The 12,500-nt window shown below is 47.3% G+C and overlaps 1 protein-coding gene across 12 annotated transcripts in view; it reads left to right on the top strand.

Moving 5' to 3' along the window:
- cacna1ab (calcium channel, voltage-dependent, P/Q type, alpha 1A subunit, b) overlaps positions 1 to 12,500 on the top strand; it is a 164,989-nt gene that overhangs the window by 86,805 nt on the left and 65,684 nt on the right. For all 12 annotated transcript variants that reach the window (XM_042703636.1, XM_042703632.1, XM_042703630.1 and 9 more), the window contains exons 6-8: positions 9,539 to 9,630; positions 10,033 to 10,185; positions 10,782 to 10,969. In XM_042703636.1, coding sequence (XP_042559570.1) covers positions 9,539 to 9,630; positions 10,033 to 10,185; positions 10,782 to 10,969 — 433 coding nt within the window. The remainder of the gene's footprint in view (positions 1 to 9,538; positions 9,631 to 10,032; positions 10,186 to 10,781; positions 10,970 to 12,500) is intronic.

Raw genomic sequence — 12,500 nt, 5'->3', positions numbered from 1 at the left:
CACACACCACAGAGAATGTCCAAGATCCTGGAGGCCCTCCACGCCTTTCGCCGTGGCAAGTGCTTAGAGTTTCTGTGTTTCCAGAGGTTACCGGGGTTGATCTCAGCTGCAGGCATGCTGGTTCCACTGGGCCTTTCTCAGGGCCCGCCCTCTCCAATGGTGGCTGAATGCGTTCAGACTTCACCCGCAGAGGGACAGGCACAAGAAACTCAGAGTGACACAGTCATGCTTGAGAGCCCTGCTCCCATGGCGCAGCAGGAGGCTGCTTGCACAAGGAGTTCCCCTACGCCATATTCCATCCAGACGAACACGGGTGTTCACAGATCCCTCCCAGGCAGGGGGGCGTCTTGGAGTGCAGAATGGTGAGAAGTCTCTGGCAACCTCCTTGGGACACAGAACACATAAATGTCCTGGAGCTCAGAGCAATATATCTCGCTCTCAGAGCCCTCCTTCCCTTCATACAGGCCAAACATGTCCTGGTGCGGATCAGACAGTTCTGTGGCTGTCTACTATGTCAATCATCAGGGAGGAACAAGGTCTATGCGTTGCCTCAAGATGACCAAGAGGCTCCACTTCTGGGCATTCCCGCGCCTGGCCTCGCTGAAGGCAGTATATTTCCCGGGGGATCTGAACCAGGTAGCAGACCTTCTCTCCAGGTCGGGGCCTCACCCAGGAGAGTGGCTGCACCCAGATGTGGTGACTTCGGTGTAGCCCAGGCAGACCTCTTCACATCGAGGGAAACAGCCCACTGTCAGAGGTGGTTTTCCCTGAATCATCCCAGTGGACGCACTGTCTCACTACCTCCAAAGCCCCGTATGAACCATTGGAGCAATCGGATCTCAAGTTTCTCACCAACAAAACTTCGTTGCTCATGGCCATGTGCTCTACTCAGAGAATAAGTGAGCTGCAGGCACTCTCTGTAAGTGCTGATTGCATGAGATGGAAACCTGAGGATACAGGGGTATCACTTTGGCCCAACCCATTCTTCCTCAACAAAGTGCTGAACTCTCAGTCGGTTCACTCCGCCAACTCTGCCAACTCTGCCAGACAGAGGTGGACCTTCATGCACTGTGCCAAGTCAGGGCATTGAGGGCTTATGTAGATCAAACACAACAACTGAGGCGAGCCTACACTCAGCTATTCGTGTGCTACGGGGATAAACAAATCGGGCCTCCCAGTGTCCAAACAGAGATTATCCCATTGGCTGGTGGACACCATCTCCCAAGCATACTCAAAACAGGGGTTTCCGATCCCTGAGGGCTTGGTGGCCATATCATGGGCAGCACTAAAGGGGGTTGCTCTTAGTGACATATGTGCTGCAGCATCCTGGAGTACTCCATGTACCTTTGCCTGGTTTTATAGAGTCAACGTGACGTCCGCCTTGGTCAGTTCCGCTGTACTCATGTCAGCTGCTGGACGGACCAGTGAAGGGGAATCCTTCGAACCTCGCAACACTTTTGGTTCTGGTCATCCGTAGTAAGACCGTGGTGACGGTCAGAGAGAGGTCGAAATAGATCGTAAGTTATGTACATAACTATGGATCTATGAGACCCAACGATGACCGTCACCATCTCTTGTCGCTCGGAACGGACAGAGGCGCTCCAGGCAAGAGGAAGAGGCATGTTCCCGGATACGCAATATGCGGCGGGTCCAGCCTGCGGTCAGTCACATGACTTTGTTGTTAGAATGGTCTCGAGGCAGGTGCCAGGACGGCATCATAAGTAGTAAGATCGTGTTGATGGTCATCGTTCGGTCTCATAGATCCATAGTTATGTACATAACTTACGTTCTTCCGCTCTTGAATGGAAATCCTAGCGCTGTTATTTAAAGATGTTCCATAAAGCCACTGGTCATGTTAGCATTTCCTTATACAGCTCTACCTCAGTGCCTCCAGGGCCATACACTCTATACATACTTTTAGAATGATTGCCACTGTTCAGTAAAGCCATTTTCAATGTTTAGGGAGCATATGATTTTGATAGTGTCATCAATATTCATTAAACGCCATTCCTCAGCTCAGTTGTTATTGCTAGCATTGAAAAGTTTTGCCAGTGTAGTGTTGCACTGAACAGCTTCAGGGCTGCTTGCTGCGGCTGCCTGCTAATGCTAATGCTAACGCTAACGTCAGCGTAGCGCTGCTCCTCGTGCTCCTCCTTAGCGCTGAGGCACGGCTGGCTCCAAAGAGGCTTTTCTTCTGGCAGCACAGTGAGTCGTGACTGTGCTGGCTATTGGCTGCTCACAGTGTGCCAGTCTGTGTGACTTCACTATTGGCAAACGACACTGAGAGACAGAGATGCAGTCAGAAGAAGGTGAAGAAGAAGAAAAAGAGAGAGAAACAGAGAGTCTAATTCATAGTAAATTGTAAATTGTAAAGTAAACTAAAGTAAATTGTAAGGCTAAGGTTGTGATTGACCATGATAGTAAGTGAACATTCCATTTGTGATGCGCATGTGCATGCGTGTGTGTGTGTGTGCGTACGTGTGTGTACGCAGATACATTCACTGGAAGCATACATGTGTATGCACAATATGTGAATATGTATGGACTCAATGTGTTAATGCATCTCTGTCTATGCGTGCATGCCTGTGGGTATCTGTGTGTCTTTGAAGGGGAGAGGCTGAGAGAAGAACAGATGAGAATAGATGAGAGAGGAGAGATGAAGGAGAGAGGGAGAGAGAAGAAGGGATGAGAATAGATGAGAGAGGAGAGATGACGCTCTCCGGGCTAAATGACTGCAGTGCAATAATGATAATGGAAGTCATGGCAGAGGGACAATATTCACACAAGTACAAATTCTGTCCTCCTCTCTCTCCCTCTCTCTCTCTCTCTCTCTCTCTCTCTCTCTCTCTCTCTTTCTCTCTGTTTTACTCTCACGGACTGACTCACTCTCTCTCACACACACACACACACACACCCACACACATGAATGCAATCACTTAGTAGCTCATACAAACACATAGGTTACGATGACGTCCTTGGGTCCACAGCAGGGGAGAGATGGATACAAGGTGGTAGTGGAGGAGATGGACAGAGGGAGAGAGAGAGAGAGAGAGAGAGAGAGAGAGAGATGGCTGAAGAGAAAGAGAGATGCAGAGGTGAACAAGTGACATGTGAGGAGGAAGAAAGACAGAGGAAGACGGAGGGTGGGATTGAGAGCTGCTGCGTGAGATTCGGCTCCAGAGATGAGGCGGAGGAGGAGGAGGAGGAGGATGAGGAAGAGGAAGGAGAGGGTTTTTCCGTGTGCCCACTCACTTCACGCCCACGTCTAGAGGTCTGGCAGGCAAGGATGAAGACAAGGAAGTGGGAGGGAGGGAGAAAGGGAGGGAGCAGGAGTGGGAGATGGACAAAAAACAAGGAGGGGAGCATAGAAAGAGAAAAGAAAGGAAGAGAGGGAGATGGTCAGGCAGAGATGAAAGGGGAGAAAGAGTAAAACACAAGAGCAAGAGAAGTGAGTGGTGGAGAGCAAGGAGAGAGGAGTGAGAGAGGAATGAGAGAGAGAGAGAGAAATAGAGGGTGGGTGGGAGGTAGGAACATGAGGGGTGGAGTGGAGGAGAGAAAGAGAGAGGGAGTGGGGCCAAGGGAGGGAAAGAGGGAGAGAGGGGAGATGGGGAGGGGGAGGGAGGGAAAGAGAGAGGGATGGTGGAAGGGAGAGAGGAAGAAAAGGGAGGTGGGAGGGATGGAGGGAGGGAGAGAGGAAGAAAAGGGAGGTGGGATGGAGGGAGGGAGAGAGGGAGAAAGGGGAGGTGGGAGGGGAATGTGAGGTTACGAGAAGGAAAGAACAAACAATGTTTGGTAAGGAAGGAGAGGGGGGGGGGTAGAAGGAGGGAAAGGAGAAGGAGTGGCCGTCAGCTGAGTGAAAATACTGTGCTGACATCAGCAAGAACGAGAGAGAGAGAGAGAGAGAGAGAGAGAGAGAGAGGAGATGGAATGGGAAATGGAAATAACATTACGCAGAGATGCAGAGAGAGAGAGAGAGAGAGAGAGAGAGAGAGAGAGAGAGAGAGAAAGGATGGGAGGGGTTTGATGAGAGAGAAAAAATCCTTGAGGGAATTAAAATCTTGGACCCTGCTTCTGTCGACAGTATGGACTCTTCCTTGTTAAGGAGTCTTGGAATGTACTATCTCCCTGATTATTGGGGGAGAGCACATCATCATTGTTCGCTTTTTGTGTTTTGTGTCTGATTCGATTGTGTGTGTGTGTTTGAGTGTGTGTGTAAGTTTAGTGTTTATGAAGATAATTAATTTACACATATTTGTATATACAAAGTGTTTACATGTTTTTTACGCTGTGTTCATGTTTGTATTTGTGTGTGTTTGTGGTGTTTGTGTTCTATTGCATTCTATTATAAGGGTTGTGAGTGTTTGTGGGCTCTGTTGGAAACAATGAGTGGACAGGAGCTCACACTGAGAGAACACATGGCACTCCTACACAACACACACACACACACACACACACACACACACACACACACACACACATACACACACACACACACACACACACATACACACACACAAACACACACACCCACACACACACACACGCTCGTTTTCCCTCTCTCTCAAACACATACAAGCACATATACACGCACACTCACACTTGTTACTCTCTCTCTCTCTCTCTCTCTGTCTCTCTCTCTCTCCCTTTGACAGGTGCATTCATACACCTGTGTGCACAAACACACACAAACACACACCTCACTTGCGTCTGTTAACTCACTCGAACATGCACACCTGAAAACACACACACACACACACACACACAACATGTACAGATGAATTCCACATGCGCTCTCTAACATCAAAGTGGCATTCTTGGATGCTCTGGACGGCACAAACACAGAGGTGCACATTTGCATGGGCCACACGTACCTACCAGTGGCGCATGGTGAATAATGTAATGGGTGAAGATGACCTAGATTCGGATGTGTGTGTGTGTGTGTGTGTGTGTGTGAATGTGCGTGTGTGAGTGTGTGGAGATTGCACATCCAGTGTTGCATCAGAACCATTTCCCTGCAAACAGCTGCTTTTACCAGATCCAGTGCATGATATGACTTTCTTCCCCTCCCTCTCTCTCTCTCTCTCTCTCTGTTTCTCTCTCTCTCTTTCTCTCTCTCTGTCTCCCTCTCTTATGCACATGCGCTCTGTGTGTTTTATGTGGTTTGTGTCACTGGAATGTAAGTTCAAATACAAGTTGGAAAAGACTGTTTATGTGATTTTGCTGATGGGAGCTCAATTGGTAAGTTAAGGTGTGCATGTAATTGTGTTTGTGTGTGTGTGTGTGTGTGTGTGTGTGTGTGTGTGTGTGTGTGTGTGTGTGTGTGTGTGTGTGTGTGTGTGTGTGTGTGTTCAGTGAAGCCAGTGCAGTAGAGAATCCTTAAAAAAAGGGGGGAAAAAATCAATCGAAAGGAGACCCTCTCCCGGCCTGGTTGCCGCAGCAATGCCGAGATTCCATCAATGACAGAGGGCCCCGTTGCTGTGGAAACAGTTATGAATGAGAGGAGGTCGGTAACCGTGGAGACTCGGTTTCGAAAAAAAAGGAGGGAGGGAGAACGAGAGGGGGGAGAGAGGAATCGCCGGGTTGCCATGGTAATGCGGTGAATGGGGAGAGACCCAGTGGCAGGATGTTGGGGAGATACGTCCACCTCGGCCCCCTCATCTTCACACAAACACATCGACTTTATGAGCCTCTCTAGAACATTCTGTACACTACACTATTTCACCATACCTTAACGTATCCATACCGCAACCAGAACACACGCCTCCTTTTACAGTAATGTCACATTTCATTTATTTATTCATTGATTTGAACACAGTTTTAATCAACTTTCAGGTGAAGACGAAACATTTCAGGCACTGTTTTAGTCAAATGACTGAATGGTGTCACTATAGATGCTAACAGGTCTACAGTGATCACTTATGCCTTTACTAAGCCTGTTTTACCTGTAAAGACTAGCGCACATGTTAACACCAGTTTTAGCCACTCAATTTCCCTAGTTACCTTACTCTGACTAGACTACACACTTATCTACAGTATGTACCCAAGTTTGGTAGACAGATAAATGTTATCACCTGTGGTTATTTCCAGTGACTAGCTGCTAAGCCCTCTTAGCACCTCCAGTGATCCGCTAGCCGCTCGGCAGCGACTCCATCCTTCTCCTTCTCCTCCTCCTCCCCCTCCCATGGCCGCTATCACAGTGGAAGAGAAAGCAAGTCTCTCCCCCTCGGAGGAGACACAGAAGAGGGGCTCCCCTCACTCCGGGACTTCTCGTTTACCATGTTTAACACTCCTGGTGTCTTATCAATACTGCAGTTTATGAGCAGCATTGCTTTTCCACATGTGGAATGATTCACATCTGTATATGTATATGTATATGTATTCATATATGTAAAGACTTACACAAGTGTGTATTTGTGTGTGTGCGTGTGTATGTGCGTGTTTGTGTGTTTGTGTGATTGGCAGGTGTTTCCCCACCCTTATCAACCTTGTCAGATTCATCACACACACCCTCCTGCCGTGCGAATCCCTCGCTCCCTCCCTCCGTCACACCCTGTCATCTTCTTTTCTCTCTCTCTCTCTCTCTCTCTCTCTCTCTCTCTCTCTCTCCCTCCCCATGCGCCCTGTCTTTCACCATGGAGAAGGTTTTCTTCTCTCTTGCCATCCTGAGGTACAACACTACCTTTCAATTTCTCTCACGCCGCCCAAATCCCAGCCCCGTCCCTCTCACACAGACTCAGCCCCAAACCACACCCCCCCCCCCCCCTTTCGGCACACACCTCTTTGACGTCCCTTTGATGTTAACTGTTCAGCAGACGCGTGAACAGCCATACACCACCCTAATGGTGGTGCCGCTGCACCACATACCTGTGACTCACACTGAATGCACTGATGGAGTTATTGCAGGCACAGACGGCCATTGGGATGCATTGAGACTCTGACTCAGGAGTGCCAGGCACGTCCTGTCAGTCAGATCAGAGCACTGGGGGAAAAAAACAATCCCAGTCATGACTATTATTAGTGCCCCCTCAAGTGGAGGGAGGGGGCCAGTGCAGGCGGGACATCCTTGTTCAGGAGAGAGAAAGAGCCCAGTATGACCCAACACACCAATTAAGAACTTCAGACTCCTACTGATTCTGTATATATGTATGTATATGAATCTGTGAGACGTATTGAGATTGATGCTTGATGTGTTTCATGTGATTTGTCAAACCAAATCAAAACCTCGGGCGTTAAGAGAGTCAGGTGTTACTGTGAATAACCACCATGTCCTGAGAGGAAGTGAGAAAAGGAAGAAAAGTGAGGGATAAAGAGGAGAGGTAGAGGAAGAAAGAAAGAAAGGGAAAGAAGAACTCCTCAGTCCTCACAGACATACACACACACACACAGACACTCTGTGTGTTGTTAGAATAAGTTAGGTAACCAGCAGAAGATAGGTAAATCACCTGACCAGTTGATTGAATAAGATAAGTTAGTGAGGCACAAGACATTCAATTGCAAGAGGCAAAATAGACGTGAGGGAAGGAAGAGGCACTCCTGTTATCCCCCTTTTATCCCCCTGGGAGACAGATGGAGGAGAGAACAGCAGTGGAACCCCCCTCCACCACCACCAGCACCCCCGAACCCAACCACCCCGTCATTTTTCTCAGTGATTGTTTTTAGCTTACTCGGGTGTTTTTTTTTCTTCCTGGGATGGCAGTGTGCGCTGGCAGTTAAATGCCTATTGACTGAGCCTTGCAGTCCAGGCTGTATATCCTAGCTGTTAATGAATGAGGCTTTTACTGAAATTAGCATCTCACATCTCACGGACAGCAACGAGAGGAAGGACGAGGAACGTGGGGGGATGGAGAGAGAGAGAGAGAGAGAGAGAGAGAGAGAGAGAGAGAGAGAGAGAGGGAGAGGGACAGAGAGAGGAAGGGATGCCTGCCAAAACCTGACCTCACTGCCTAATGCAACTTTGGAACTCGTTTGGTCATTCATCCCTTTTTCTTTTTTTCCTGTCTCCCCACAGGAAAGGTATATTACCCTTGTCTCATAAGTTTCTGTCTGTCTGTCTGTCTGTCTTCTATCTATCTATCTATCTATCTATCTATCTATCTATCTATCTATCTATCTATCTATCTATCTATCTATATATATATCTATCTATCCACCCAGCCATCTATCTATCTATCAATCTATCTATCTATCTATCTATCTATCTATCTGTCTGTCTGTCTATCTATCTATCTATCTATCTATCTATCTATCAATCTATCTATCTGTCTGTCTGTCTATCTATCAATCTATCTATCTATCTATCTATCTATCTATCTGTCTGTCTATCTATCTATCTATCTATCTATCTGTCTGTCTGTCTGTCTGTCTGTCTGTCTGTCTGTCTATCTATCTATCTGTCTGTCTGTCTGTCTGTCTATATATCTATCTATCTATCTATCAATCTATCTATCTATCTGTCTGTCTATATATCTATCTTTCTATCTATCCCTCTATCTCTCTCTGAGGTGCATGAGGGCAGTGTGGGGTGTGCTCTGTGTATCCTGCCAGCTAGTTATCTATGTAAGGAAAAAAGAGGGAACACTGGAAATGTCCATGTGGGTGTGTGTGTGTGTGTGGGTGGGTGGTTGTGTTGGTGTCCCTCTGGCTGTGTCGCTGTGGACTCACTGACACTGGCTGGCTGTGGAGGAGGGAGGGCTGAGGGGGCTGAGCGTGGGCGAGGGCGAGGGACCTCCCTGAGATGAGCCGGAGACGCACCAGCACACAGCTCACAGCACACAGACAAAGCTGCCCTCATGTACCTCAGAGATAGATAGATAGATAGATAGATAGATAGATAGAAAGAAAGATAGATAGGTAGGTGGGTGAATAGATAGATGGATGGATGATAGATAGATAGATGGATGGATAGATAGATAGATAGATGGATGGATAGATAGATATACATAGGACAATAGGTGGGTTGAAGCAATGCACTACCTGTTGCCAGCTATACCACACCCGTATCATGGGGACACTTTGAGAAGAAATACAAATGCACACACACACACACACACACACACACACACACACACACAAATCTACACACACTCATATCCACACAGGTTCCCAGATCTGTGACTGAGCAATGTGTAAAGCCCACAATGTCTGACCAATTACTTGGCTTCCTGCCTGGACACTGCACTGAACAGAACACACCATCCCCCATGCAACACTCACACAGTCTTTTCACAGCGGCTTCCTCCTGTGTGTGTGTGTGTGTGTGTGTGTGTGTGTGTGTGTGTGTGCGTGGGCGCTTGTGTGTGTGTGTGGGCGCTTGTGTGTGTGTGTATGTTTGTAAATTTGTGCACATTTGTGCGCGTGTGTGTTTGGATGAAGGTTTTCTAGATTTTACATGTGCATATATTTACTTGATGATCCATTATGAAATCTATTATGCAATGGCAGCCACTGTCTGTTCATGCCTTTTTAATGTACGCTATCTACCTCTCCTTCGGTCTCCGTCTGTGTCCTTCTCTCTCTCTCTCTTTCACTGTCTCCGTAGGATCTTGTCCACAGTGGGCTCAGAGTTTGACCTGCGGACACTCAGAGCAGTCAGAGTGCTCAGACCACTGAAACTGGTGTCTGGGATTCCCAGTGAGTAGCAGGGTCTGTGTGCGAGTGTGTGTGCATGTGTGTGAGTGTGTGTGTGTGTGTGTGTGAGTGTGAGTGTGTAGGTGTGTGTGTGTGTGTGAGTGTGTGAGTGTGAGTGTGTAGGTGTGTGTGTGTGTGTGTGAGAGAGAGTGTTGTGTGTGTGTGTGAGAGAGAATGTTGAGTTAACCAGCCGTTACCATAAATTAACCCACGGCCTAATTCAAACCTCAAATCTAAGACTATTTAGTCTTTCATTCTAAGACTGTTATTTATCGATCATTATCATCAGAATGTCAACATATTATGTAACGTATACTAGAGCTTGGCACCTGGTGCAGTCTGTGTGCCTGTTCACATTGTTTGGATTAGTGCTGTTCAGCCATGGCATTCCTACGTGTCCTCCAGGTCTACAGGTGGTGCTCAAGTCTATCATGAAGGCCATGATCCCACTGCTGCAGATTGGCCTGCTGCTCTTTGTGGCCATCCTTATGTTTGCCATTATAGGCCTGGAGTTCTACATGGGCAAGTTCCACAAGACCTGCTTCAATAATATCACGAGTACGTCGACAAAATGTCTTCCCCCTCCTCCCCCCACTCACACACCTACATTACCTCCCTATAAGTCTATACAACCACACTAGAATAATGGAGGAGTTTTCAAAGTTTATGCTTGGGCTATTTATCTGTTTGCTCTGAAAAACGTACTAAACCTCTTACCCTTAATAGTATATTACTGCATACTCAGAAGTCACAAGATAATAGTGGTTTTAATAAACATTTGCCCTTTTACAGTGAAGCGGTTTGTGTTTAATTAGAGTGATCTGTTCCTTTGTCTATGTATGCAGAGGTTTTGAAACCACTAAATTCTACTTAAGGTCATACTATTTAGTCTGTGCTTGTGGACAATGCTGCCTCAATATATGGGTAGAGAGAAGAGATGTGATTGGTGCAAGCGCTGCTGGTCAAAGACAGATGCAGGATGGGTAACGGTCACAGTTCATTTTTCCCACTGCTAACTGTGTGTCGGGTGGAACCGTGTCATCCTTGAGTTTCAATATGTCGCCTTAAAGTAGCTTTTTGTCAAGTATTACAATCTGTTCATCAGCTGTAATGGTTGTGACATTTTGTACACACACACACACGCTTACCTGCAGGGGAGATATACGACAAGCAGCCGTGTGGAGAGGCGTTGCCGGCTCGGCTGTGCCCCGAGGGCACTGTGTGCCGGGAGTACTGGATCGGCCCCAACTACGGAATCACGCAGTTTGACAACATCCTGTTCGCCGTGCTCACCGTCTTCCAGTGCATCACCATGGAGGGCTGGACCGACATGCTGTACTATGTGAGTGTGATTGGGCTGACATGTTGTACTGTGTGAGTGTGATTGGGCTGACATGTTGTACTGTGTGAGTGTGATTGGGCTGACATGTTGTACTGTGTGAGTGTGATTGGGCTGACATGTTGTACTGTGTGAGTGTGATTGGGCTGACATGTTGTACTGTGTGAGTGTGATTGGGCTGACATGTTGTACTGTGTGAGTGTGATTGGGCTGACATGTTGTACTGTGTGAGTGTGATTGGGCTGACATGTTGTACTGTGTGAGTGTGATTGGGCTGACATGTTGTACTGTGTGAGTGTGATGGGCTGACATGTTGTACTGTGTGAGTGTGATTGGGCTGACATGTTGTACTGTGTGAGTGTGATTGGGCTGACATGTTGTACTGTGTGAGTGTGATTGGGCTGACATGTTGTACTGTGTGAGTGTGATTGGGCTGACATGTTGTACTGTGTGAGTGTGATTGGGCTGACATGTTGTACTGTGTGAGTGTGATTGGGCTGACATGTTGTACTGTGTGAGTGTGATTGGGCTGACATGTTGTACTGTGTGAGTGTGATTGGGCTGACATGTTGTACTGTGTGAGTGTGATTGGGCTGACATGCTGTACTGTGTGAGTGTGATTGGCTGACATGTGTACTGTGTGAGTGTGATTGGGCTGACATGCTGTACTGTGTGAGTGTGATTGGGCTGACATGTTGTACTGTGTGAGTGTGATTGGGCTGACATGTTGTACTGTGTGAGTGTGATTGGGCTGACATGTTGTACTGTGTGAGTGTGATTGGGCTGACATGTTGTACTGTGTGAGTGTGATTGGGCTGACATGTTGTACTGTGTGAGTGTGATTGGGCTGACATGTTGTACTGTGTGAGTGTGATTGGGCTGACATGTTGTACTGTGTGAGTGTGATTGGGCTGACATGTTGTACTGTGTGAGTGTGACTGACCAACATGCTCTTTTCCCGAGAAAGAAAGTAAAGCAAGAGATAGATGGATAGAGTGAGAGAGAGAGAGAGAGAGAGAGAGAGAGAGAGAGAGAGAACAGAACGGAACAAAGAATATTGAGATAACACAAATCTTCCAATTTCTCCTCCTTTCTTGTTTGGACTCATCCGAGCTGACTGTGCCACGCTATGAGGACTGGCCTCGACAGTAATACATGGAAGAGGAAAGGAAGCCATTTAGCACTCAGTGAACAACAGCTCCAATGATAATAGAAGTTATGTGTTACGTGGTTGGCTGGCCAGTTGGGATGAGTGAAGGTGGTCTAGTTGATTGGAAAAGCTAGCATGTTTAGCCAGCATATAGCATATGGATGTAGGTGTATGTGTAAGGAGATGCCAGGCTTGATTCCATTTGTGTGTCATATTGATATCACTATCACTGTCATCTACAGTTTCAGAGTAAGCATGTTGTTATTACTTGTGCAGCTAATTTGGCTATTTGTAATGTCAGAGACAGAGTCCATGCACAAGTAAAGGTCCACCCCCTACTCAGTACACTAGTGTGAAAAGTGTAATCTCAGTCAGCAGTCAAGC

This window comes from Clupea harengus, chromosome 24, assembly GCF_900700415.2.
Source record: "Clupea harengus chromosome 24, Ch_v2.0.2, whole genome shotgun sequence".
Lineage (NCBI taxonomy): Eukaryota > Metazoa > Chordata > Actinopteri > Clupeiformes > Clupeidae > Clupea > Clupea harengus.
The sequence above is the reverse complement of the archived record's forward strand: the minus strand, read 5'-3'. Positions and strand labels throughout refer to the sequence as shown.